Source organism: Leucopleurus acutus (genome assembly GCF_964270905.1).
Source record: "Leucopleurus acutus genome assembly, chromosome: 15".
Taxonomy (NCBI): domain Eukaryota; kingdom Metazoa; phylum Chordata; class Mammalia; order Artiodactyla; family Delphinidae; genus Leucopleurus; species Leucopleurus acutus.
The window spans coordinates 68556783-68584697 of record NC_139157.1 but is presented as its reverse complement, the minus strand read 5'-3'; the positions used below and the strand labels follow the sequence as shown (position 1 = coordinate 68584697).

At 37.9% G+C, this 27915-nt stretch overlaps 1 protein-coding gene across 2 annotated transcripts; it reads left to right on the top strand.

Moving 5' to 3' along the window:
• The first annotated feature begins 202 nt into the window (after positions 1 to 202).
• On the top strand, positions 203 to 27915 carry SLC35A1 (solute carrier family 35 member A1). 2 transcript variants are annotated; one of them, XM_082855533.1, is made up of 8 exons: positions 203 to 243; positions 4168 to 4345; positions 15671 to 15830; positions 16019 to 16171; positions 21182 to 21248; positions 23511 to 23687; positions 24143 to 24277; positions 26197 to 27915. In XM_082855533.1, the coding sequence occupies exons 1-8, from the start codon at positions 228 to 230 to the stop codon at positions 26322 to 26324; spliced, it is 1014 nt and encodes a 337-aa protein (XP_082711659.1). In that variant the 5' UTR covers positions 203 to 227; the 3' UTR covers positions 26325 to 27915. The 2 variants fall into 2 exon arrangements, with proteins under 2 accessions (XP_082711659.1, XP_082711660.1); XM_082855534.1 differs by lacking the exon at positions 203 to 243 and adding an exon at positions 14873 to 14996 and having other exon boundaries at positions 4251 to 4345.

Below are 27915 nucleotides of genomic sequence, written 5' to 3'. Positions count from 1 at the left end.
CGGAATAGGCCTCTCCTCCATCCGGATCCTCCCGTTTTCCACAGCCTTCCGATTCATTAGCCTAATCTTTGTGCTTGGCTGGGCGGGAATCCGTGGCTGGTCGGCCGGCGAGGCGCTCTAGGCCGAGCGGCTTTCGTCTCTATGACCCCAGGAGGCGGTCCCCGGTGTCCTGCGCAGCGCGCGCGAAGGGGCCGCGCGTCAGTTCCGTGCGGTGCTGTCGGGGAACCATGGCTCCTCAGAGAGGTGAGGCCGGGGGCTGCTGGGACTGGGGACTTGGGACCCCGCGGGGGGCGGTGGCGAGCGGGCGTCAGCGCTGGTCTGCACCTGTCGGCGGCCGGCCATCCTCCGCGCCCGCGGGGCTCTGGGGCCCAGGGGCCAGGCCGGGGCGTCGGGCAGCAGGAGTTTGTGTTGAGCCGCTCTCGGGCTTCAGCGCGCGCCGCCGCCGCTCGTGGCAGTGCGGGGCAGCCAGCCTCCCACTGCGGCTGCCTTCCTCGCGGCGTACTCCGCGATGGACAGTTCGGCGGCCCGAAACTGCGCCTGCCTCGACGAGTTGGCAGTGGGTGGGAACCGAATTCAGACAGACCCGGCGAGGGGCCGGGGCGCAGGTGCGGGGCTGGAGACGTATCACCCAGCGGGAGGCAGGACCGGTTTCTGTCCTGGCCGGGGTCACCGCGGCTGCTGTCTCCGCTGCGCCTCCTGCCCTAGGATGCACAGAGGCATAAGGGCATGCTCCGGGTGCAGAGCCTAAGCAGCGGCTGGCCCACGTAACAGCCACTAAAAACATCATTGGGGCATTAAAATAGCATTGCAGCCGTAACGAGGTGGAGAAAGCAGTCGTTAACAGAGTTACTTCCAAGGAGAATGTTGTATGTTGTTAGAAGGAATACTTTGATATTTTGCCGGACGGGTGGGGCGAGAGCCACTCCCCCGCCCCCTTCCCCAGGGATAGCACATTAGAGTAATACTGTTTGATGACTAATTGCCATTTCGTGAGGGTGAGTCTGATTAACTCCGCAGCACTTCTGCTTTGCTGAGTCCCGTAAGTAAGGACGAGAGCTGAATTTCTGAATGGTAGAGCAGTAGCTAGGAGAGGTTGGGCAACACTCTTTCTCCACCCTTCTTTCGTAGAGCTCTTGGCTTTACCTCTGAATAAAGTTGAGCAAATATTTAAAGAATAGCTTTTTGCATGGGTACCAAATTATTTTCCTGGTTGAAGAGGCCACGTTTATTATTCAGGCCCCGCCCAGGGGGTACTGTCTGTAGTTGCATATGCTTCTCTTATTTGCTTTTCAAATAAGCCCAACCTTAAGTCTTTTTGTAGCAACACAGGAAGTAAAGGGAAAAAAGTAGAATTGTTTTGATAACTGACATAAAATGGGAATAGCGAGATTAATGGTGAAGGCAAGTTCAGAATTACATAAGTCGAATCATTATCTGAAATAGTTGCCACAATTTACAGATTTAGGTGTTACAAATAATGTCTCCTCTAAAATATAGTAAAGTATAACTGAGCAAAAGATTTAACTCCACACTGTAAATTTCATTTGGGGGGCATTTTCCACACAAAAACAGATACTGCGTGGGAGCTAATGGGAACTTTGTGAGAAGGAGAAAACAGTGCTGATGTGCCAGTGTGCCCACTCAACAATGCAGTTGAGTTGTGGACTATTTTTTTTTCTCGTGGTGGAGCCTCTGGGCATGCGGGGTGGAACCCACGCCCCCTGCAGTGGAAGCGCGAAGTCTTAACCACTGGCCCACCTGGGAAGTCCCTGTATGGACTTTTGATATTACCCTGAAAAAAAACTGAAATTGCTAATAATTGAACTTTCATATTGGAGAATTAATGACTGGAGTGAAGAAGATATTTTGATCTAATGGTAAGCTGAAATTAGAGAAAATAATGCTTAAAAAAGCATTAAGTATTTTTAAAAAGTTTATTATATGTTTTAAAAGTGGTATTCTATACCAAAGCCCTATATGTTATACAAATATCTAAACTTATTTGTTTACGCTTCTATTTCCATCAGTAGTTATTTTCAAGAATATCATCTATATTCCCATTAATCACTATGCTAAGAGGTGTACTTTCAAAGTGTTAAACATTCACTATGTTGTTTTGGAATCAGGAACCTATATAAGAGCTAAAATAAAGTAGTTTTTAGTTTGGCGATCCTAACATCTCTTATTTATGAAAGTATTGATAATCTAGGATATGGGCTGGTAAACTTTTTCTGTTAACGGCTGATGGTCTCAGTCATAACTACTCATCCTGCTGTTGCCCGGCAAAAAAAAAGTAGCCATAGATAGTTCAGAAACAAATGAGCGTAGTTGTGTTCCAGTAAAACGTTTTTTATGGACACTGAATCTGAATGTCATATAATTTTCACACATCCCAAAAGATTAACGAAAAACTTTTTTCCAACCGTTTAAAAATGTAAAACTATTCTCAGCTTGCAGGTCATATAAAAATGAGAGGAAATGTAGGTTGCTGACCCCCGATCAAGAAGATGGGAAATGCTTTCTCCTGTACTGCTGTTTATTTTTTAAGTTTTACATTTCCTCCTGTGTAGGAAAGTTTTAGAGCAAGCAAAGTATTATAGTAATCTCCTTCAATCCCTTTTACATTAACATTGCTTTTTGGTCCTTGGATCTATTGGAAAGAAAGTTTAGGCAGAGAAGCTCTATTTCTTCTATTTTACCATATTACTTTTCAGTTAAGACCTAATGTAATTTAAAAAATCTGCCTGAAATTTACAAATAATTCTTTAATTCACCCAGGGAAAAATATTTATATTGAATAATCTGTTTCCTAGTGAGTTTCTACCTTACCATATAACTTATTTGAAACTCCTATTTTATTTTCCTGTGCAAGTCACCTTTGAATTGTGGTTAGGCTCCCAAAGTGGTGAACAAAAGTGTACGTAGGGGTAATGTAGTTACGGTAGCAGCCCAGAGTTACCCCCTGTCCCTCTGGTTCTTAACCCAGGTTGTCAAAGTATGGCCCATTGGTCAAACCCAGCCTATCACTTGTTTTTGTATGGCCTATCAGCTAAGAATGGTTTTTACAGGTGAATGTTTGTAATTAATCTGATGGATCCCTAACTTTGAAGACCAATGAAGCAAAATATTACCCACGCACCCCATAGAATTCCCTTCTTCTCAATACTGTAAAGCATTGTACTCAATAATTATTATATTTTGAATTTTTCCAATTAAATATAAATTAAATGTGAAAGTATATTTTCTCTCTTGTCACCTAAGTACCTACATGATATCCTTGATTTTGCCTTGTGGCCTAAAAAACCTAAAATATTTACTCTTGGCCCTTTACAGAAAAAATTTGCTGATCCCTGTTTAACATGTGCCTGAGATTTGAAAGGTTACAGGTAGCTGGGGATGAGAGAGGTGTGAAGTGGGTAAAGAAAGTAGACATAGTTTGAGCATTAGGTGATGGTAGTCTCAGAGCAGGGCTGGGAGTATGGAAGGAGCCCTGGTACACCGGTGCTTGTGGTTTTATTGAAGGTGTTGGACCGGCCCTGGCACCTGAGTGATGACTGCTGCTCAGATATACTTGCAAGAAGTTCTTAAATTGAGTGTTCATAAGTTGTGTATATTTCCTGGATTTCAAGTTTTACAGAACTTCATTCTTAATACTCTTTTTTATGGTGTTATGAATTATCTTTCTTAGAATGCTATGAAATGAGAGGCTGGATGTAATTTGTTTTTTATTATGATGAAGTTCTATATTATTTTATCACTCTGTTATTCCTTTTGTTTTCTTTCTGCTGTCTCTCTATTTAGAACATACATTGCAGTGATCGTTTTCATCTTGCTTTTGTGTTTTGCTTTCACAAGTATGAATTATAAAGATATATAAAGTATGTGATTTATAACATGCTAAACTAGAGTTAGTTATGCCATATAACCTTGCACTTAAGCCCTCCCCAGGAACAAAATCTGTGCCTAACCAGTTGATACTTAAAGTCAGCTGTGTTTTGTGTGTGTATGTTTGTTTCTGTTCATGTAGTTGGAAAATATTGTTTTGAAATAAATTTTTAAACGTATTTTGTGCTTGAAATTGAAGGCATTTTGAGGTATAACACTGCTTAACTTTTATATACATAATATTGTCTACTAAATAATATCTTTGTTGCACGTATTTTCCAGAAAATGTCAATTTATTATTCAAGTTATACTGCTTGGCAGTGATGACCCTGGTGGCTGCAACTTACACCATAGCTTTAAGATACACAAGGACATCAGACAAAGAACTCTACTTTTCAACCACAGCCGTGTGTATCACAGAAGTTATAAAGTTATTGCTAAGTGTGGGAATTTTAGCTAAGTGAGTATAAATACTTTTTAGTGTGTTAAGTTATTAATTTTTTACTCAGTTATGTTCTTTATCAGAAGATTCAAGCTACATCTTTGTATGTTTGATTGCTTTAGAGCAGTCTTCCTCAACTCAGGACAGTTTTGCTCCCTAGGAGATATTATTTTGGTTGACCCAACTTGGGGGATGCTACTGGCATCAAGTAGGTGGAGGCCAAGGGTGCTGATAAATGTCCTACAATGTCCTGTCCTCCAGGACAGCACTCCATAACAAAGAATTACCCAGCCCCACATATGAGTAGTGCCGAAGTTGAAGAATTCCACCCTAAAGCAGGGGTTGGCAAACTGTGGCCCATTGGCCAAATCCAGTTTGCTGCTTATTTTTGTTGCAACAGAGATAGTATGGTGGCTCACAGAGCCTAGACTATTTACGATTTGGTTCTTACAGGAAACATTTGCTGACTTCTGTTGTAGAGGAATATTATGATAATAATAGTTATCATTTCTTTTTTTTTTAAAGGGCTTCAAATGCTTGGCTTATTTATTTACATTTATTTATTTATTTGTATTATTTATTTATTTTTAATTTTTATTATTTATTCATTATTTATTTATTATTTATCATTTATTTATTATTGATTGATTGATTGGTGGCTGGGTTGGGTCTTCATTTCTGTGCAAGGGCTTTCTCTAGTTGTGGCAAGCGGGGGCCACTCTTCATCACAGTGTGCGGGCCTCTCACTATCGCGGCCTCTCTTGTTGCAGAGCACAGGCTCCAGACGTGCAGGCTCAGTAGTTGTGGCTCATGGGCCTAGTTGCTCCGCGGCATGTGGGATCTTCCCAGACCAGGGCTCGAACCCGTGTCCCCTGCATTAGCAGGCAGATTCTCAACCACTGCGCCACCAGGGAAGCCCTAGTTAACATTTCTTGAGTGTTTCCTGTATTAAGTGTTAGGCACTGTGCTAAGTGCTTTTCATTAGTTATCTCATTTAATCTTTATATATTTTTTAGGTTAAGTACTATAATTACCCCTATTTTATCTATACAGCATCTGAGGTTCCTCCCTTGCTATACTTTTACTATGTGGCAGCACTGGGTTTTGTATCAGTAACATCCTATGAAAATCGTTTTAGCCAAGGATGCAGTATAAGAGAGGGTTAAGAATAGGGGCTTTGGAGTGAGACAGACCTAATTTTAGTCCTAGACTCATTGGGATTATGACTTTCCACGTATTCCTTAACTTCTCTGAGCTTTAGTTTCTTCATTTCTTCTTTTCTTAAAGTTTATGTTATAAGTCTTCAGTCCTGCCCATAAGCCCAATAGTTTTATGCTTGTCTGTTTTCATTTCCCACATTATATTATTCATAGACTGGAATACTTTAAGTCTGATAAAAATCAAATGACTTTCTCACCACCAATAAAGAAATATATGCAGTGAGTTTATGGGGCTGAAAAGGGAAATTCTAGACACTGAGTCTATAAAACTAGGGGTCAGCGTCCATTCAAGACAGAGGAAAACAGCCATAGTCTGTGGATGAGAGAAAAACAGCAACAAGAGACAAGAGAAAATGAAACAAGAGGAGGTGAGCTTTGGGTTATGTTGTATAGTTTCTTCATTTCTTAATTGGAGAAAATAGGGTTGTGAGAATTAAATAAAATCTGGTAGGAAATTACTTGGGGAACGATTTATGAGATGGGGACCCATCTGGGTCATGTGGGTGGGTGAATTCATCTAGGTTTCAAGATGTGGGCTGGTAGAGTGGGAAGTAGTGAGGAATAGCATGTATGTAGGTTTAAATTACATTTAAACACTTTAAAATTTCATTTAACAAATATTTATTAAGTGATTTCTGTGTGACAGTTTATCATAGGTGCTGGATATACAGGTATGAATGAAGTAGATATGGTTTCTGCTTGCTTGGAACTTAGTTTCAGTGGAAGAGACAGAAAATGAACTAGTAAACACACACATTATTACAAATAACCATCAGAAAAAAATACTCTAAAACTGGCTTGGGGAAGGAGGAAAGAACAGAAAATAACATGAGACTTGATGGTGGAAAGCTTTAATAGAAAATTTGTGTTTAAAATTTATCTTGTAGGCAGAGATACTGTGGCAGCCTAACTTGTTAGGTTGCAAGTAGGGTAAAACCTCAGACATTTCACAGCTTTTTACTTAACAAGATCCATTTTTAAGGAAATTTGGCTTCCACTATTCTGCATAATGTCAGGTAAAGGAGGGGCTTTATTGTACCTTTAAAACTTTAAAAGGCAGTGTTCCAAAGGAAAAAATCTGCTTGAAGCTCTAGAACAACATCCATATAACAATTTAAGCGTTAATAAATTAATAAAATCTTAGGGCTTAACTTATTTTAAAACAAAAATGGTGGTATTGGAAAAAGGGGAATAGGGGAACACATTTCTTCTCCTTATTCCTCAGCTTCCTTAGGGAGAAAAAATTATAACCCAGGAATGAAATAGGGCTGTCAAGCATGAAATCAGCTATTTTAAACTGTAAGATCAGATCATGGTTTTGTTGTTTCGTAACTGTTAAGACTTTTTAAAAACCAATGTGCAGAAAAGCAATGAGGCCTTTGGTTTAACTCAGCAGTTGGGCTAGTATCCTGCTAACCTGTCTGCATGACTTTTTGTTTTATTTTGATGCTTTTTCAGCTTTGCATTGCTTGCTATTCTTAAGTTATTCAGTGTTATGGATATGGTCAGTTGTAGTTTGTTTTGTGGAAACGTTTTTGGAAATTATATCAAAATATTAATGAAAGCAGAAAAGTTTCCAAGAGTTCACCAGACAAGTCCCAATAATGGTGTTGAAATAGCAACAGTGTGGAAAACTAAATACTGTACTTCATCATCATGATTATCACCAGTAATCTCTTACTGTGTATGTCACCTGCATAGTGTAGAGGCTCTTTTATGAACATTTACCTGCAGAGTACACAAGACCAGGGACAATCAGGACAAAGTAAAGTATCATGACACAGAGTTTTGGTGGTTGGCATTTGACACTACATGGCTAACAAGAATTTGGCTGTGAAGAAGAATCATTTAAAACACAGCGAGTTTCCAAGTGGAAAAAGCACTGGAAAATCATAAAGCATGAAAGAAGTGAAATGCATTTGAAATTACTGGATTTTAAAGCAAATGTAATTTTTATGGAGAAACATGTTGGCAAATTATCATGTTCTTATTCAAAACACATTGGTAGAATGGAATACCTGCTATTCATAACAAGAAAATATTTTATTTCTTGGAGCAAAGGGGTTACTTTTAAGAGGGCATCTGTGAAAAATGTTAATCTCTTGGAATGATAAAAGAGTGATAGAGAAAGGAGAATTTTACCCATGAGGTCACAGGTTGATAGCTACGGAATGAAATGAAAGGATATCGTGATTGCATCTTCAGCTTCTTCAGCAATATGTCATGAGACAATCGTTAATGAAACTAAAGCATAGCTGTGTGGGAAACATACCCAGTGAAGATGTTGAGGGCTTCCTCTCTGAGGAAGTTACATTTAAACCCAGACCTGAAGATTGAATGGAAGTTGGGCAAGAGAAGAGCAGAGAGAAGGTAAAGAGAACAGTGTGTTTGAAGAACAACAAATCAGTGTATCTGGAGTGCTGTGAGAGGGGAGTGGTGCTAAGATGAAGCAGGAGAGGTCGGCAGGGTATCAAGAGTAATTCTATGGGCCTGTAAAGGATTTTGGATTTTATCTCAAGTGCATTGAAAATCACTGAATGGTTTAAATCAGGGACTAACATGGTGACCCACATTACTTTGAGTTACTTTGTTGATTCCTTTGAGGAGAATGGATTGGAAGGGTATAAGAGTTGGAAGTAAGGGAGCTTATTAGAGCCCAGGAATTGTGGCCATGATGACAGAGCAGGTGATGAAGGTAATGGAATTGAGTTATGTTCTAGAAGTAGAATCTGTAGGACTTGGTGATGGGTTTGGTGACTGTTGATTCTTACTATCTCAGTAGTTACCACAGACACTGAATTACTGAATACTGAACTTTTGCTCCTAGAGGAAATACAGGGATAGGTTCCTGTGAGCCTCTGGTCACAACATTTTCATCAACTGATCACTATATAACCATGTTTCTGTTTAAAGACACCTTATTTAGTATGTATTGTTGACTCATCAGCATTGAACTCAGGGCCAACAGCACTATTAATCATGCTCGCACAAAGCTTATCTAACATGTATTTTCTCCATAAGGCACATCACAGCTTTCTTGCACTAAGGGACACTAGCCAGCACTTTAGCACTATTGCTATAATATATAATGTTATAAGTTGAAATTGCCTTAGAAAAATCAAAGAATAATGCTTCTTTGGGGGACAGTTGTGAAAAATGAATTTTTGAAAACCTAATGAGCAGATATCTAACTTCTTTTCTTTAGAAAGCAAGTAACTACACTCTGGAATACCAGCTGTTAATCACTGTCAAAATATGTTATGTAAAGTGCCAAACATCCTCTTTTAAGATTGCAGCAACTAAGTTTGCTGCCTTCAGACATTCAGGATTGTTGCTGTTGAGAATGGCAGGCTGCCAGAGAGTGAAGGTGTTAAGGAAACATTCTTCCCCGTCTCCCCTTAAAAACAGGTGAGGGAAACATGCAGGTAAACACAGCTAATTTTCATTTCATTCTCGTGCCACTGCTTTAGCCTTAGCTATTATTTCATCTTCTACGGTGAGAAATCTTAGGTTGAGGGAAGTTTTCATTTGCCAAAGGTACCTAGAAAGTGACTGGCAGTGAGGATTCGAAGGCAAGTTCCCTGATTTCTAATTTTCAAATTATAAGTATTTTAGAACAAAATAATTGAGCTGTTTTGTGATTAGCTAGGGCAAAGATAAGCATTTAGTAGCATTGTTAGACATTTCAGTAATTGCAATAATTTTATTTTTTGTTTTTTCTCTTAAGTTTTTATTTCCAAATGTTAAATTTTACCATATTCTTTTTTTTTTTTTTTTTTGCGGTACGCAGGCCTCTCACTGTTGTGGCCTCTCCCGTTGCAGAGCACAGGCTCTGGACACGCAGGCTCAGCGGCCATGGCTCACGGGCCCAGCCGCTCCGCAGCATGTGGGATCTTCCCGGACCGGGACACAAACCCACGTCCCCTGCAGCGGCAGGCGGACTCTCAACCACTGCGCCACCAGGGAAGCCCTAAATTTTACCATATTCTTGATTGCAGTGTATTTGTGTGGGTGTATATTGTTTTTATGTTTTGAGAGCAAGTTTTACACAAGATGCCCCTTTGTCCCTAAATTCTTCAGTGCCTATTTTCTAAAAACAAGGACATTCTCTTACATAATAACAGAATATCAAAATTGACACATTAGTATTGATACAATACTGTTATCTAATTCATAGACCTTAGATAATTTTGTTGCCCACTGATGTCCTTTAACAGTAAAATACTCACACTTTACAGTAGTATTATATCTCTAGCTGCCTTTAATCTGAGACAGTTCCTCCATCTTTTTTTCTTGTCTTTGACATTGTTGAAGAGCATAGTCCATTTAATTTGTAGAATGTCCCACAGTTTATGTTTATTGATTGCTTTCTTATGATTAAATTTAGGGTTGTGGTCAGGAATATCATGGAAATGATGTGTCTTTCTCAGTGCAGTGTATCACGAAGCACATAATATCCATTTGCCCCATTACTGGTGATTTAACTTTGATTCCTTGATTAAGGTAGTACCTGCCAGGTCTCTCCAGATAAAGTTACCAATTTTCTCTTTGTAACTGTTAAGTATCATGTGGAGAGAATCTTTGAAACTAGGTATATATCCTCTTTCTCATCATTTTTATTGTCCTTTGATGTTGCCAAATGGTAATTTCCCAGTTCCATCATTCCCTATACATTTATTGGTTGGCATTCTACTCTAAGAAACTTTCCCTTCTCTCCCTCTTCCTCTCTCTCCCCCCTACCTGTCCTTCTCCCTCTCAGTGTAGATTCATGGATTATTTTATTATATTTGCTGGAATCCATTATTATCATTTATTTCGATGCTCAAATTGTCCCAGATTTGGACAGTGGGATCATCTTCAAGGTTCCTCCTGTTTCTTTTCTTTTCTTTTTCACTTACATATTTTCATCAATCTTTGAGCAGTTTCTTTTTAGCATAGCAAGATGTTCATAGCTTATCTTATACTTGCCCTGCCCCAATCCCAAAATCATACATTTCTCTAAGAAGCCTTATTCCTTTTTTCCCAAAATGGTATTTAGAAACCAGAATCTAGACATGAGATGTGCACATTGCTACTGGGGGTATCATAACTTCTGGGCCCTTTCAGTAGCCAGAGATAGGTAACATGTATGTGTATACATACATACCTGTCTGTTTCTCTGTTTCTGTATATATGTGTTTGTGTATACAACTATGAGTAATATATTGTTTGATACCTGCAATTCTGATCCAGTACCACAGAGTTCATTGCAACTTTTCCCTTTTCCAATGGTGGTGAGTTTGACTTCCATTATCCTCAAGATATTTACTTATTTGCTCAGTCCTAGAATGCATAATAAGTAGACTCAGAACTTCTAAGATACAGCTGTGAAAAAGCAAACCTACTAACTAAAGTTCAGTATTTGTAGGTAGTTTTTTTTTTGCCTTTAGTTTTAGAGCATATAGTAAAAAGACTGTGTTTTAGAATACTTGGGTTAGTTCTATTTTTCTCCTTCCGTGTAATTTTGGTATTCATTAAAAAAACTGACAGGGTTGTTTTTTCTTTTTTTGGTTTGTAATTAATTTGGAGTTTTCCACCATCCTTGTTGATTTTACTTACAATTTCTAGTAATCTTTGGAATATGAAATTATACTTGTTTCAATCAAAAGTTAATTTAGAACTGCAAGGAAAAAAAGGGGAGTGTGGGGAAGAATTAATGAATGGCTACTTTATTTTGATAAATAAGGTTTAAGGTTTATACAGTCTGATTGGGGAGTTTGATTACATGCATTGTGTGTGCATACAGTTTACACTGCTTTGCTTTTTAACTTTTTTTTCACTTAAATGTTTTAGCTTAGAGATGGTTCCATGTCTGTACATAGAAATCTGTCTCACTCTTTTTAAGAGCTGTGTGGTATTCCACTATATGGATGTATCACATACACCAGTTTCTATTGATGGGCATTTGGGTGTGTCCAGTCTTCTGCTACTACAAAACAAAGATGTAATAATTATCTTTTTATATACACTGCTGTGTACATGTATAATTACATCCGACCACTTTTATATCGAAAAGGAAATTAATAAATCCTATTTTGGGGGAGGGGAGCAGCTTAGCAGTTGGATGTTGCAAAAGCTTTATATGTGGGTAAGTTATTTTTTAAGTATTTGACTAAGTTACCAATTTCTAAGTTATAATTCCAGTTGAAACATCAAACAATACATTTAAAAATATTTTAGTTTTTCATAAAATAATTACTATAACAATTCACAGGAAAATTGCTAGTTAGCTGTATGCTTTACTAAACCCTGTCATAGCTATTAAAATTGATACTTTTGATTTAAGTCTGTCATTTGTGATGTGAAAAGGAAATGAAAACACTGCATGTTGTCTTAGAACAAAGTCAACTTTTTATTGTTTGCTATCCACCACAGCCTGTAAAGACTAAAGAAACCTAGAAGGAGGTGTAAATGTACATACACTTTGGGTGTGTTTCGTAATAAACCAAATGCATCTTAAATCTTTGTACTACTTATCCAGATAAGACTGGAGAAAATTATTTTACTGTTTCATAGTATTATCTAGAATAATGAATGGAGCTCTCAGATACCTATGTCATAGATTATCCAGCCCTATTCTGTTTTTCTTGCTGCGTTTACATTTTGACTGCCTCTTTGTACTCAATGCTATAAGGGGTTTAGGGTCATGGGGAGGAGGTAAAAGTCATGTACCTCATATGATGGGTATTTTTGTCCTCATATGACCTCATTATTGGTTTTTAAACCTAGCTTCCCAAAATCTTTTATGTGAGTTAATTTTAATTAACTTTGCAGATGATAAGAAATTTGTAAGGGAAATTTAGATTTCTTAAACTCATGAGTAACTTCTGCTGTATTATTCCATTTTGCACAGTGCCTTGGTAACCTAGCCAAGGATTTCAGGCCTCCTAGTAGTTCTCCTCAGATCAGGAGCTGGAAGAATGAGGCCTACTTTTGACCAAACATAGATCAGAAAGAATTGGTTTCAGCTGGTTGATAGGAAAGTTGGGGGGGCTGCAGCAGCGGAATCTCTCTGCAATCAACATGGAGCGTCAGCATTCCTTGAGGTAACAACAGGTTGCACATGGATTCTATTCCGGTGATAAAAATCAAAGAGTAAATTTAATGGGACAGACTATATCTAAAAAAATTAGTGTATGCTTTTTGATTATATACACGTTTTCTCTTATCTCACAATGTCATTTATATAATTAAATTCAATAAATTTGTTTTTAACAAAAGGTACTCATTAAAGTGCTTGGGATTTGATTTCCAGAAAATATCAGAGCAGAAAAATGGAAGAAAAAGTGGTCTTTGGTTTTTATGTTTTTTTAGTATTCAGAGAACACTATTCAAGGCTGTAGTATATTTAGAATTGATCATTTATCTTTGTCTACTTAACAGTAAAACAAAAGGATAGATGATTACTAGTGTTTTCTGGAAGATATATTGCTATTACTTTTTTTAACTTTAGTGAGTAAAACTGTAAGTTTTAGAGCTGTATTCTTATTAAATATATTAAATTAAGTAAGATTTAATCTAATACCGAAATAATTTATCTCCTCCTTTAAAACTTTCTGTGTGGTAACATTCCCCTATATTCTTTCTTATACCTCCTAAATCTCTTTATTTTACTTTCTAATATCATTAATTATTTTGAGCTTTTGTTTTCTTTTACAATTTCTTTTAGCATTCTCTGCTATTTTTTGCAACTTATTTCAAAATATCTTGTTATAATTATATAATATTGATATAATTCTAAGGTACTATGGTGAAGCTTGAGCTTTCCAGTAGTTAGCATTCTGGTATACCTTGGCTTCTCTTATATCTACATTAGAGAAGGAAGCAGAAAAAGATAGTAAAGTCTTCCTGGCAGTGGAGAAGTAATAGTTCCTAAGTATCCAATAAAAAGGATATAGCCAGAAGAGCCAAAGACCTGAAGGTTAATCTGGACACACCATACTCTACTCGTTTTTCATGTTGAAGGAAAGGAGTACTCAGATTGGCTGGTGATGTCTCACAGGCCCTTCATTTGATGTGAAAGCTGAAAAGTGGGAGAAGAGATAAAAGTGACAGGGAGAAAAGGGACCTCAGCAGCCTTGATTATTGGTACAGCCATGGTTAATAGAAGAAGCTGTTAGATCCTTAAGCAGCCTGTATTCTAGCAGAGCAAAGAGAGCCAGTGATAAAGAGATCAACTCTGTTCTCTGGATAGGCAGAAATTCATTTGATACCATTGAGGGTTTAGAGTATCTCTAAGGAGTGGAGGTAAGATGGCATTGCCCATAGCTAGGGATTAGGGAAGGGGTAAGTGGCTACTAAACTAGAGCTTGAGGAATCGTATGTGGGAGATAAATGGACATGGAAGGAGGTGGACTGTGAAAGATAGGTACAAACAGGTACCTCTCAGTAGTTCTTTAGGGAGCCACTCTGAAGATACATTAGTATAGAAGTCAGCATTTTGGAAGGGCATTAAGTAATGATATAGTAAAAGCAGTGTCCTGTACTTCACACAGCCTGTAAGATTTATGTTTCTGCCATCATGTTTCCTAGTGAGAATTACGACAATAAAGAAAATGTTCAATTATATCACCTTGTTAAAATGGTTCTTTGAGTTGGACCTCTGTGATTCTTCTTTTTAATTTTAATCTTTTTTCTCTTCAATTTTATAATTGAGGGAAAACTTTGAGAAATTATTCTTTATACTCTTTTAAGAGGTGGATAATTATATAGAACATCTTAGATTTGTGTTAAAAAAAAGAATGGTAAATGTTTAAAGGGCCAACCTTCAGCTATCTGGAAAACTCTACAATGCAGACTTTCCCAGTAATCTTCTGGCATTCTCTCCCTCTTCTGCATGGAGTGTAGAGTTGCCCTCCAGGCTGTGTGCATTACTTTTCAGCATGTAGCTTTGGCAGCAAAGTACGGTCTGTAACTAAGAAGGGCATCTTTTGTTTCTGTGGCCTAGGCCAAATTTCCTGTCTTAATTATTTTCTTGGGGGCTGGGGTGTTCTACAGTGGATAAGGCATGGGTAGTTAATTAGACATTATGGACTCTTTGCTCCTCCTCAGAACTTGGGTAATTATTTTTGCACTATTTAAATATGAAAATATCCAATTAGTGACTGTTGATTCTAATGTTAACCCAAAATATAGAGGCTCATTGTGAGTTGAAATAGCTCCATCTTCCCAACGAAGTATTATGGTCCTTTTAAGGATCTTGTGAGGGGCAGTTAGGAGCCTTTTGATGTAGCACTTTTTTTTGGTGTTAATGCTTATAAAAGTGTTCTTTGATTTGTATTTTCAGGAAATAAATGCGCTGATTTACAACAGGGGGAAATATGAGCCAGATTAGCTAGTTCCTCCTGAGGAACAATAAGAATACTTAAGAGCATGCATCACTCAATATGCACTCAAGTAGTAAGCTTTATGTATGTTCCAGGTACAGTTTACCTTACTGATATTAGTAAATTATTCAGATTTCCTGCAAAATTATACAGATACATACTTGAATTTTATGAGAATATGCTTATTTAAAGATTTATTGTCTGCCATATTGCACTAACACGGAATTAATTTACAAATAATATTGACCTGCATCACTCAGTTCCTATCCCAAGTAACTTCTATAACTACTAACGCTTTTTTCTTTTGTTTGCAATTAAAATCTATTGTAATTTTAAAAATTAAAAAATACATATGCAACCTGATTAATCTAAAAAATAATCTGGGTGAACTTGATGCAATGGCAGTTAAAGTGGCAGGGATTACATTAATTTTTTATAGGTAATATCCGCAGTTCTGGTTTCCTGGTACTCTCATTGTTTAATATACTCAAAAGCCCCTGAAACTTTGACCAGAGGATGAGGCTGGTAAACCTAATTGTTATATTTTCCCAAATGAAGATTGTAGTTGTTTTTCTTTTATGGGGATGCATTGCTGGTTTGCTTCTTTTAATAAATCTAAAATCAGTTAAAAATTCTAGAAATAAGTATCAATGAACGTAACACAATGTAGCTATCCTATGTGTGACAGTATCTAATAGAAAGGATGATCTTTCATTTTCTTCCTCATCCCTTCTCATTTCCCCTTTTTGTTTTCAAAGAGAAACTGGTAATCTGGGTAGATTCAAGGCATCTTTAAGAGAAAACGTCTTGGGGAGCCCCAAGGAACTGATGAAGTTGAGCGTGCCTTCCTTAGTGTATGCTGTGCAGAACAACATGGCTTTCCTGGCTCTCAGCAATCTGGATGCAGCAGTATACCAGGTAGGTGAAGTAGATGATAATGGCAGGCGCAAAATCTTAAAAAATGTTTTCACGGTGAAAAGATGTTTTACTAACCCTTTATCAAACTATTGAGTATTTTTCTCTACAGCTGTGTTCATATCAGAAATAATACATTTGTGTCAGAGTCTAATGTAAACCGAGCTGATGAGTTCATTGTTTGTTGGTAGGTGACGTACCAGTTGAAGATTCCTTGTACTGCTCTATGTACCGTTCTAATGTTAAACAGGACGCTCAGCAGGTTACAGTGGATTTCAGTTTTTATGCTGTGTGGAGGAGTCGTCCTCGTACAGTGGAGACCAGCCCAGGCCACAGGCGTCGTGGTAAGAAGCTAAGTGCTCACTGTAGCTAAATGGGAACTTTCCAGAGTCCTGAGCACTCCACACAGTCACACGGAAAAGAATGGAGCATGATTCATAGCCTCTGCCATATAGATACGCCTTTTTCCCCTTAGGGTGATGTTATTGTCAAGGAGAGTAATACCTCGGGGCTTCCTTTTTGAGAAGGAAGAATATGCATAAACTATGTTAGAGATGGATGGTATCTCAAAACTCCATATAATGCAACTCCTTCGTTTTATGGATAACAGAATTGAAGTCCAAAGAGGTGAAGTCACGTACCCAGAGTTGCACAGTTAACAGCTAACCTGTAACTCAGTTGTGCCAACTTCCACACAGTGTCTGTGTTCAAAACTTCTAGGCCTCTTTTAGACATTTTCTCAGAAATACTGGGCAGAGTTTTCCCCATCTAATTTTCATGTTCTCCCGCAACTCACAAAATTTTTTATCATTTTGCACATACATCCACTGTCAGCAGTGGGTCTTACAGAATAGTGTTTTTCCCGATAACTGGTAACTACAATAGGGCAAAAAGTGCCTTTACTTCTAACTTTTAGTTGAAGAGTTAAATGTTAAGGTACATACCTGATTTTTTTTTTTTTAATATATTGTATGCTTTAATTGGTTATTTTCCCAAAGAGAAGTAGGAAGTGGAACTACAGTAAAGGACCTGAAGGTCGGGAGCTTCCCTCTGCAACTGCACAATCTTCTTTAACTCTTAGCAGATGAAAGACCATGGTGCTCTTAGGAGTATAAGGCAGCTGGGGATGTATGCAGAGCTTGTGAAAGTAGAAAGCTCCTTTTTAGGTAGTTACTTTCTGGCCTGGTGGAAGAGTTTTTTCCCCCAGAAAGTGAGTTTTAAATTAATATGTATTGTCTTTACATGATGTTTAAACGTGCTCATATTCTCGGTGACATTTCAAAACACTGATCAACTATGCACTGCACGTATAACTCAGATGTAGAACTGTAAAGAATTTGTTTGGGAAGTAAGGCAAACATTTAAAAGTTAAATATGAACTTGCAGTAACACCCTACGCCTTTAGAAAAGGGTCACCTCACCTAGGTAATATGTGTGAAAAGCTTAGTAAGCAGAGTATTTTACTTTTGGAGCACTCTAGAAAGTTCTTTCATATTTTAAACAGAATGTAGCTTCCTGTAACTGCCTCTCATTGTTCCTTGTTCTTGTCAGAGTAACTCAAATCCCTGCTAACTCCATAGGATGAGCCTTTGAAAGTTTGAGAACAATGTTGCATCTCCACCATTTTCTTCTTTTCTTCTCTCCCACTGAGACAACCTTGTTGTTTCTTTCTATAATATGGCTTCTGGAGACTTTATGATCCCTGGCTCGTGCCCCAGTATTGCCTCGTATTTCTTTTCTAGGTGCATTTATCCGTTCTTTTTCCTTTTCCTCTTTCCTTTTCTAAAAGTTCACACTGTCTGCAGATAATGACTGAGTGGTGTGAGGTGTAGTTCGCTAATTGCCTCCTTTATTCTGAATACCAGAGACTTGTTAAATCAGCATAAGGTTATATTAGGCTTTTTTTTGGCTGGAGGAGGCTATCCATTATATAACTGATGATACAACCACATGTAGCTGTTTCACATGAATACAGTTTGTCTCAGATGTGTTTTGTGCCGCGGGCTTCTAAATGCAAAATGTGTTTATATTTATTAAGCCCATCTTGTTAGCTTTGGGTTATTGTTCGAGCCTTTGAGGACTTTCCAGTCCTTATCCATTATTAGCTTTTTCTTTGAATGTTATGCTTTCTACAGATTTGACACCTATGTCTTCTGGGCCTTCTCTGAAAATTTTAGACAGGACAGGACAGGACCAGAGCTGTGGCTATACCTCTAGACTCTCTTTAGCTTGACTTTTTTTTTCTTTTTCCTTGCTTAAGAAACATTCTCTCTCACAGTTTTTATGGGTCAGGAATTAGAGGGTGCCTGCCTGAGCTGGCCTCTCTTAGACATTCTGGCTTGAGGTCTCTCATAAGGTTGCAGTCAAGATATCAGCTAGGGCTGTAGTCAACTGAAGACTTGCCTAGGCCTGGAGGATCTGTTTCTAGGATGGCTTATTCATATGCCTGGCTAGTTGATATTGGTTGTTGGTCTAGCTTGGTTTTATTCTGTTAATTAGCACTTTGTTATATGAGCACTCACTCAGCTGTGAATAGAACTACTGTTATCCTCACTACATTTCTCTGTCTTGTTCACAAAAATATTATGCAAATCTGTCAGATTTCTTGCTAAACATTATCTCTATGGAATTCCCCTCAGCCCTTACACTAGGAATTCTTTCAGTAAGAATATTTGGTAAGTCGTATTCTTATGGAAGCCACACCATTTTCTTGTGATGACCATTACACTCTTGATGGTTTCTTCAAAAGTTCTCCAAGTCACCTGTTGTAGCATTTCGCTGGTATTCAGTAATAACAACAGCTGCAGTCACGTGTCACACTGGATACTAGCAGTGTTCTAAGCACTTTACATACATTAATTCACTTATGCTCACAGCCACCATACAAGGCATGTATTTTTATTTCCATTTTCTTATGAGGAAACTGATAGGCAAAGAAGGCTAGCAATGGCTCAACCTTGCTTGGATCCAGGCAGCATGGCTCCAGAGCCTGTGCTCTTGGTGAGTGTACTGGGCCGCCTTACAGGTCTCAAGCCGCTGTTTATAATTTCTGCAGATTTTCTTTCCCTCTGCCTTTTTGAAAATCAGGACAGTATTTGCCCAATGCATATTTTCTGGCATAGCTTCTATGCCCTATTATTCTTCAGAGATAACAGTGATCAGTACCTTGATTTGCTACTATTCTTGGTCAAGATACTTCTGAATTTATTTAGGTAGGTGTTCTCACAACAGCAAACCAATGTCTTGGACTTCGGTTCCCATTCATTCAAAGTCATTATTCACAGAGAAAATGTAAACTAGGTTTGGGTAACTCTTATTTTCTTGCTATCTAACAGCATGTCATCTAGCCGAAGAAGCATACTCTTTTCTTCCTAAACTAAACATACTTTTAAAGGCCTTCTTTAAATTTTGCAAGCCTCCATTTACACTGTTTTCAGTTTTTTGATACTAAAACTCCTGGTCCGTTCCTCTTGGTTTTGTGTACTGTAGTTTTTTTTTTTTTTAGTGTTCCTATGAGAATTCATTGAAGATGCCCTTAATTAGTAACACTGATTTCTTTCTTTACTGTTCATTAGAATCTCATTCTTAAGAAACTCTTACCCTATTAACCCATCTTCCCACTAGCTATGGAATTGTTTTAGGTTTTTGAATTTGATTTATTCAGGACTGGAGCTCAAGTCTCTGAACTATGCTGTTTCGCTATTGCTCATGCTAAAACGACATGTTTGCCATTTTCCTAGGTTTCCATCACTTCCACTTCATCACCCAGCAGTTTCTTTCTTCTTTTGGCTGCATTGGGTCTTCGCTGTGCGTGGGCTTTCTCTAAGTTGCGGCAAGCGGGGTCTACTCTTCCTTGCAGTGTGCAGGCTTCTCATTGCGGTAGCTTCTCTTGTTGTGGAGCACGGGCCCTAGGCGTGTGGGCTTCAGTAGTTGTGGTGCACGGGCTTAGTTGCTCCGCGGCATGTGGGATCTTTCTGGACCAGGGATCGAACCCGTGTCCCCTGCATTGGCAGGCGGATTCTTAACCACTGCGCCACCAGGAAAGTCCCACCCAGCAGTTTCTTATCAGTCAGAATTAAGTCCAGAGAAGCAGTGTCTATCACCATTTTTCCTAACTGTAGAGATTAAACTGGCAGAAAAGCAACCAGGCATTTGTCAGACACTATCTTTAGTAGCTTGAGCTTCCAAGCAGTTGTTGGGATAGATGAAATCTCACACCGTTATTTTTTCTCCTCTCTATGCTGGCCTTGTAGCTTGTATTAGGAAAGCATCCATGTTTATCAGTTGTAGTCCTCAAACTTTAGTGTACATCAGACTCAACGGGAAGGTTGAACAGATTTCTGGGCCCCATTCCCATAGTTTATGATTCAGTAGGTCTGGGGAGAGGCCTGTGAATTTTCATTTCTAACAAGTTCCCAGGTGATGATGCTGCAGTTGGTCCAGGGACCATACTTTGAGAACTGTTAGTCCATAATATCTTCTATTTCTCCTTTTATCTTCATGCAGACATTTTAGAGCAAGCTCTCTCTCTCAGGTACTTAACATCAAGTAATACTGTCCTTCTCTCAGGCTTATTTATTTTGAACAAGGTATGTGCTTGTCATATGACAGACACGTGCCTCAACCCTTTAGTTTCAGTGTTGCCACTGAGATAACATTTATCTCTGAAGAAAGACTGATGAAAGCTCCTGATGGTTAGTTTAGGGAAGAGGAAATACTGTTGAAACAATAGGTTGGGGGCCCATATACCTGCATCTGTTAGCAAAGTATTATGATTATATATATGTGTCAATCTCTCCCATCCATGAACTATTTAAGAATCAAAGCTGGGTATCATCTTCATCTTTATTCATTTAGAATATAAAACAGTATATCTGGTACACAGATGGCATGCTATTAATATTTGATAAAAATTCAGTGAAGTAGGAAATCTTACATGTCATTACTCCATCCTATAGGTGATAGGGAATAAATTAAACAAGTCAAACTGCTACCATTTCCATGCTTGATCCTATAAGAGCTTGAGTTGTGGTGGCAGAAGTTAAAATGAAGAGGCGGGCTGACTGCACAGTTCTGTGCTTGGGTGCCCATTGTTATTAGGAAGTAGGCACACGTTATATCAAGCGTTTACTCTGGCTATAATTTGAGGGACAGGTTTTTAACTTAAGTACTTTGGTTTATCTCTGGGATGGCCTTTTGTTTGGTCCTGTCTTATTCTATAGAATAGCCATGTCTGATATGGCACATACTTTCCGCAGAGCTATAAACAGATTTTTGTATTCATTTGTTTGTTCTCTTGGATGAATTCTGTTTACTAGTCACTAAAAACAATTTCTAAAACATTACTATTGCAGGTGGAACAGAATCCATTATTAGGGTTTGGTGCTATAGCTGTTGCTGTATTGTGCTCAGGATTTGCAGGTAAGTCATAAAAGCATTTTATTCTGTTGTCAAATTTTTTAAAAAACATCAGACTTTAAATAGGGATTGACTTTATCTTGCTTTATCAAACTCAACTTTATTCCTATTAAAGCTTATCTTCTTACTTAATAGCTATATAGTTTTATGTCAGCTGTTTTTCCAGTAAGCATGTGGTAGTGTTTAACACAGTTTAGACCTCAGTCCTTATTCATCTTTGCAGTTATCTAAGAATGTATTTCTGTCATCCTTGACTATCCCCGGTCCAGCCAAGATCCCCAAAATAAATTAAAAGATGGAGGAAGTTAGCCATCAGAAAGCTCAAGTACCTCTTTCTATTTTCCTGGCACTGGCACTATCCTCAGGTTCGATTCTGCTGCTTTAGGTTGTTAGTTACTAGCTCAGTATCTATTTCCCTGGTAACCTCAAGTTCTTCCTCTGCTTCAACAGATTAGGAATTATGGAGTAGGGAGGAAAGGGGGGTGATCACTAAGAAAACCTAATACCCAGAAGTAACAGCCAAAAGGGGAGGGAAGAATCAAAATCACTAACATCAAATAAATGTGGAAGTCTGGACTCATATGTGTAGGGACAGGCTATCCTTCACTGAATCAAGAAGAGAAAGTATGGATGTTAAGTGCAATGTAAGAAATGTTTTAGAAATGGTTCCAACAGAGAAGAAACTGAAAGTAAAGAGTATATTAGTTATAGCCATACATCTTTATTATTTATCTTTATTTTGCCATATCGAGAGTCAGTACTGGGCTTCCCTGGTGGCGCAGTGGTTGAGAGTCCGCCTGCCGATGCAGGGGACATGGGTTTGTGTCCCGGTCCGGGAAGATCCCACATGCCGTGGAGCGGCTGGGCCTGTGAGCCATGGCTGCTGAGCCTGCATGTCCGGAGCCTGTGCTCCGCAACGGGACAGGCCACAACAGTGAGAGGCCCGTGTACCGCAAAAAAAAAAAAAAAAAAAAAGAGTTAGTACTCTATTCTTGACTAAGGAAGTATTTTTCACCTCTGTATCTAGTCATTTGATAAGAGGGGAAAATCTAAATTTAGGAATATACTTAATGATAGCATCATGCTAAACTTGTATTCTTAGGAAACAACAAATTAGAAACAAAAATTGGGTTACCCCCCAAGTAATATACTACTTGATTTTTAGCACTGTTTTGAACAGTAAAATGTTTGTGTCCAACAGTCTATTTACCATAAGGTGTGTATTCTCAATACACAGTTGAGGAAATGGTACGTGGTTTAATATCCCTCTATGCTTGGAGTAACTGAGAACTGAATAGTTAAATGGTTTCCCAATAGTTAAATGGTTTTCCCAGATAGGAAAATCAAAAATAGAAATAGGAATAGCTATTATATGTTTGTTCCCATTCTCTGGCTCTTTCCAACATAGGTTCATCAAAAACAATCTTGGTTTTCATTTGAATTTTTAGTTGATTAGTACTTTAGTGGCAATTCCTAAGCCTCTAATTAACAGTGTTTATAACAAAAATCTTTAATGTCCTTGCTAAACATGCATTCATTTTCAGTATAAAACTTACAGCTGTGCTATGTGATTTTGTGGGTGGGGTGGGGACACATGTCCGCTTTTGGAGCACCTAAAAAAGTGTCGGATCCTCACCCCCAGAAAAATGCACATAGACACAAAACATCTAGTTAGGGAGTTCACAGTCCTTCTAACATTGTGGGTGAACTTGGTCTGCAGACCCCTGCTTTAAAGGAAAATGGCTTCACTCAGCAAGTTCTATTTAAACTTTATTTTGGTTGTGTAACTCTCAGAAAAAATCCTAAGTGGTGATTATATAGGTTATTTTGCAAAGTTGGGAGTATTCATACTAGGCAGATATTATAGGGGTATGTTTAAGATAATTGACTCTAATAGTATATAGTGTTCCAGCTGACCAAAGCAAGTCTTTTAGTGGCATTAAGTGAGCTTTTGTGATCTATATCACTGCTATAATAAAGGCGGAAACTATTAATAGTAATATAAGAGTCTCCTGTTAAATGTGGGTTTTTAGAAAGCTCCCTCTTGGTTATTAATTCTATGCGCTCTGTAAAAATACAAATTGGTAATGTTCAGTATGCCATGCGTCACAACCAACATAATAAATCTGCATTTAATTCATGTAAAATGTGTGTTCCACAAATCATATACTTTATTTAGAATAATAACCCCAAAATATAATATAAAGACATTTTAGATTAATTTCTAATATCTATTTCATATTTGCATGCTTAATTTTCTTTCAGGAGTGTATTTTGAAAAAGTTTTAAAGAGTTCTGACACTTCCCTTTGGGTGAGAAACATTCAAATGTATCTATCAGGGATTGTTGTGACATTAGTTGGCGTCTACTTGTCAGATGGAGCTGAAATTAAAGAAAAAGGATTTTTCTATGGTTACACATATTATGTCTGGCTTGTCATCTGTAAGTATCCAGGAATTAAAGGTTCTGGGTAGATCTCCCCCCCACCCTTTTTCCTCAAGTTAGATGTCCATTTTAAGCCTTTATAGCATTTTGAAATTGTTCCTTTGATACTGTGAATACCAGTCTGAAAATCTAATTTTGGTTTTATTGACTGACTTTTGTGGCAAAGCTATCCCAAAGCAATTTTGCCTTCACAACCAAACGTATCTAATATATTAGCAATAAATGTGTACAGTTTAGCAGTAGACTACATAGCCCTTTGGGCATCTGAAAAACAATGTTGTTTTGTACGAACTATGACTCCTAGTACAAAATCTCTCAGATGGCTGCTTCTAAGGAAAATAGTATTTTCCTAGGTAAATTAGTATGGCATCTCTGGGGGTGAAAACTGCCTCACCATCATAGAATGTTCCATTTATTTGAGTGTTAAGATTTTCTTTCTTTCTGTATGCGAGTTCTTGCTAGTGTTGGAGGCCTCTACACTTCTGTTGTGGTCAAGTACACAGACAACATCATGAAAGGCTTTTCTGCAGCAGCAGCCATTGTCCTTTCTACCATTGCTTCAGTGATGCTGTTTGGATTACAGATAAGTATGTCTTAGTTTGTACTGTAAGTTTTTAACATGGAAGAGCTTCTCACTACCTTGGTTCATTTCATCTTTCATTAAATATGGCAGTTGCTTGTAGAGTTTACAGAAATTCCTAGTTTTGTTACAATTTATCCTACAGGCGCAGCAGTTCATAGTTATGTGGAATGTGTGTCCACAGTACTTAGGTTGTTTAAATGGTTCTAGAGCTGAAAGTGAGCGGGCTACTCAGTAGAAAGAGTGTTTCTGCAGACAAAGCCTCCCTCATTAATTTCCGCAGTGGAATTAGAGTAAACTTTTTATTCTGAGGTAAGAACAGAATACTTCTTTCATTTCCCCCTTAGTTTGTACCTTCCTGTTTTAGACTTGGATATAAACTGGTTTTGAAACTACAATCCAAATCTAAATTTTCTCTTTAATAAAGCTATTTGTTTCGTTTAATATGTAATTAATACAAAATTCATTACTATAGCTGGCATTCTAGGACCGCCTTTATGCTGGTCCTTCTAATATAATTTTCCCTAGCCATATCCACCATTAGTTGGCTTCTGAATTATTTAAGCAGTGATATTGACTTAACATTTCCCGGTGCTTTTATGGTGTGATAATTTTCTTTACTGATCAGTTATACCATAAACTAATACATGAGAAAAATCTGTCAAATATCAACATTAAGTAAAAGAAACAGATCTGGCCTATATTTACAATTGACTTGTTATAAATGCAAATAGAAGAATACCAACCTTGTAGAAATCTTAGAAAAAAATTTGATAGTTTGGTTCAAATCTTGCTTGTACCATTTATTAGTTGTAAAACCTTGGGGAAGTTACTTAACCCATGTCTCAGTTTCTTTGTCTGTAAAATGGGAATGATAATAACACCTATCTTGTAGGGTTGTTTTAGGCAAAGTGCTTAGAACAGTGCCTGGCACATAGTAGGTAGGTATTCTGTATAAAGCCAACTACTTACCATTTCAGTAACAGATATTTCTAGGCCCTCCTTCTGATGTTTTTCTTACCTGATTTGTGTGAACTTTCACTTGTAGTTCTGATCCATCCTTATGCTCAACAAATCCTATGCCTGTGCTCCTAAAGAATATTTGGAAACAGTATAAATGCTTTTTGGTCAGTGTCCTTAGAATGTCTTAGCAATCTTAGTTTCCTATTTAGATTTAATTTACCCTCTTCCCCTTTTTGGAAGGCAAAGCTAGTCTTTTCTAGTTAGGGATGAACTAAAAGTCATAGCTCGATGTTGTTTCTCTGCATGACATTTTTAAAGCTATTAAGACTGTGCCATTGTACTCCACATAGAATATTGTTTAGTTTTGACATAAGGATTTATTTATATGATGCCTATTTGTCAAGTTAGGGCAAGTTGTAATTCAGTTGTGTCCAGATTTTCAGGATTAAGATAAAAAAAAAAGATGTTAGCAGAAAATGGAATTTTACTAATTAAATCACCACCTCATCTCCTATTCAGAAATCTTCAATGGTTTGAATCACTGGTCACCTAACTCTTTGAATTTTGCTCAACTGCCTTTTACTCTACTAACCTTAACTTTCACAGGTTTCTAGTTATCATGGAAAATCCTTATTCCACTGCGTTTTCTTTCAATCAGCATATAGGGATGTTAGTATGTTCTTTGTCAGTGGTCCAGGACAGTCATACTTGCGTTCTTGAAAAGTATGTAGTAAGTGATTGTCACTCCCTTGATTTCACTACTTTTTCTGGTGAGTGGGGTGGGGGTGGAGCTAGAATCGATGACCTTTCTAAACCTTACCATCATCATATAGAACACTTAAATTTATTTTCCATGTAATCTGATAGTGTAAACCCACAATTGAAAGTCTTCAAAATTTTAAACTAATCATTTTTATATAGTTTTAAGAACACAAATACAGATTCCTTTTTTTTTCTTTTCAGCACTCACCTTTGCTCTGGGTACTCTTCTTGTATGTGTTTCTATATATCTCTATGGATTACCCAGACAAGACACTACATCCATCCAACAAGGAGAACCAACTTCAAAAGAGAGAGTCAGTGGTGTGTGATTTTTAGCCTCAAAAGAGATTCCTACTAAGACTAAACCATTTGCATTAAACTAGAGCCTTAAGTCAATCCCAGAAGGTAGCTTAAAAAAAAACAATCAAAAACTGTGTCGTATAAGCATTAAGAAGAAAGCTATGTGAGCGTATTGCTACAAAGATTTAATGTGGCCTGTCTGGAATCAACCTGTTTTGTTTTAGAATGAAGGATTTTTATTATTGTATATATAGTGTACATATAAAGTATGGAGATGATGTGGTATTAAAAAAAATCATGCAAGGCTACAATATTTAATTAACAAGGTTTGGGATTATGTTAAGGGTTAAAGTGCCAAAGCCATTTCTGTACTAACTGTTCTCTTGTGCAGGTACCAGGGGAGAAGGGTGACCCGTCCTTATTCTCCAGTGCATGTACAGTATTTGGTCCCAGCAGCAGTAAAGACCTAGCTCTTTTCTTACAAAAGAGAGGCAAAAACAAGACAGGCTAGTTCAGAAACAAACTGAATATATAACTTCTCAAACTGAATCTATTTCATAACTCAGACAATGATTTCTGGGTGGTGACTGAGTACTCCTCTAAAGTGCTGTATTTGTGCCATTCATTGTCTGGATTCACATTTCTTTGCTCTTAGATGATATACTTTTCTTCAAAAAATATTTCTAATGTCACTTTTGTACTTTTTTTTATGAAGTATGTTTAACTGTTGAGCTCAATAATTTGTGAAATTTCAGTGTTTTTTAAAAAAAATTTCTATAATGTTATGGGAAAATTCAGCAATAAACTTAATTTATTTATATGAAACCTGTTTGATCACTATTTGTATTGTAGATATGACCATTAAGATAATGCAAAAACAGGCTTCCCTGGTGGCTCAGTGGTTAAGAATCTGCCTGCCAATGCAGGGGACACGGGTTCGAGCCCTGGTCCGGGAAGATCCCACATGCCGTGGAGCAACTAAGCCCATGCGCCACAGCTGCTGAGCCTGTGTGCCACAACTACTGCAGCCTGTGTCCCTAGAGCCTGTGCTCCACAATAAGAGAAGCCACCGCAATGAGAAGCCTGTGCACCGCAACCAGAGAAAGCCTGTGTACAGCAATGAAGACCCAACACAGCCAAAAATAAAATAAATAAATTAAAAAAAAAGAGAATGCAGAAACATAAACACAAGCCCAAAACATTAAATTTTTTACTTTCTGTATGTTGGAATTTTATCTAGGCTCTTTGGTTGCAAAAAATGGCTATAAGCCTCTTCCACCTAGCCTTAAAAAAAAAAAAAAAAATTTATAAGGACTGCAGTCAAGGCTGTATGGCTCTAGGTTGCAGGAATTAATGAACAGCCTTTTCAGAGAGCTGCTTTCAGAAAGACTTGGCTTTAACCATCACTGTCCCTTGTGTCATTTTACTCAAGATTCAAATATAAGGAAGGGACTTACCTGGTGGTCCAGTGGGTAAGACTCCATGCTCACAATGCAAGGGGCCCAGGTTCGATCCCTGGTTGGGGAACTAGATCCTGCATGCATGCTGCAACTATGGGTTCACATGTCTCAACTGAAGATCCCACACGCAGCAACTAAGGCCCGGCGCAGCCAAAATAAA

Bases quoted from the DNA above. Each gene is read 5' to 3' on its own strand.
- SLC35A1 (XM_082855533.1), top strand. The intron at 15,831-16,018 runs GTAGGTGAAGTA...GTTTGTTGGTAG, and splicing joins TGGATGCAGCAGTATACCAG to GTGACGTACCAGTTGAAGAT. The intron at 23,688-24,142 runs GTAAGTATCCAG...TCTGTATGCGAG, and splicing joins TTATGTCTGGCTTGTCATCT to TTCTTGCTAGTGTTGGAGGC.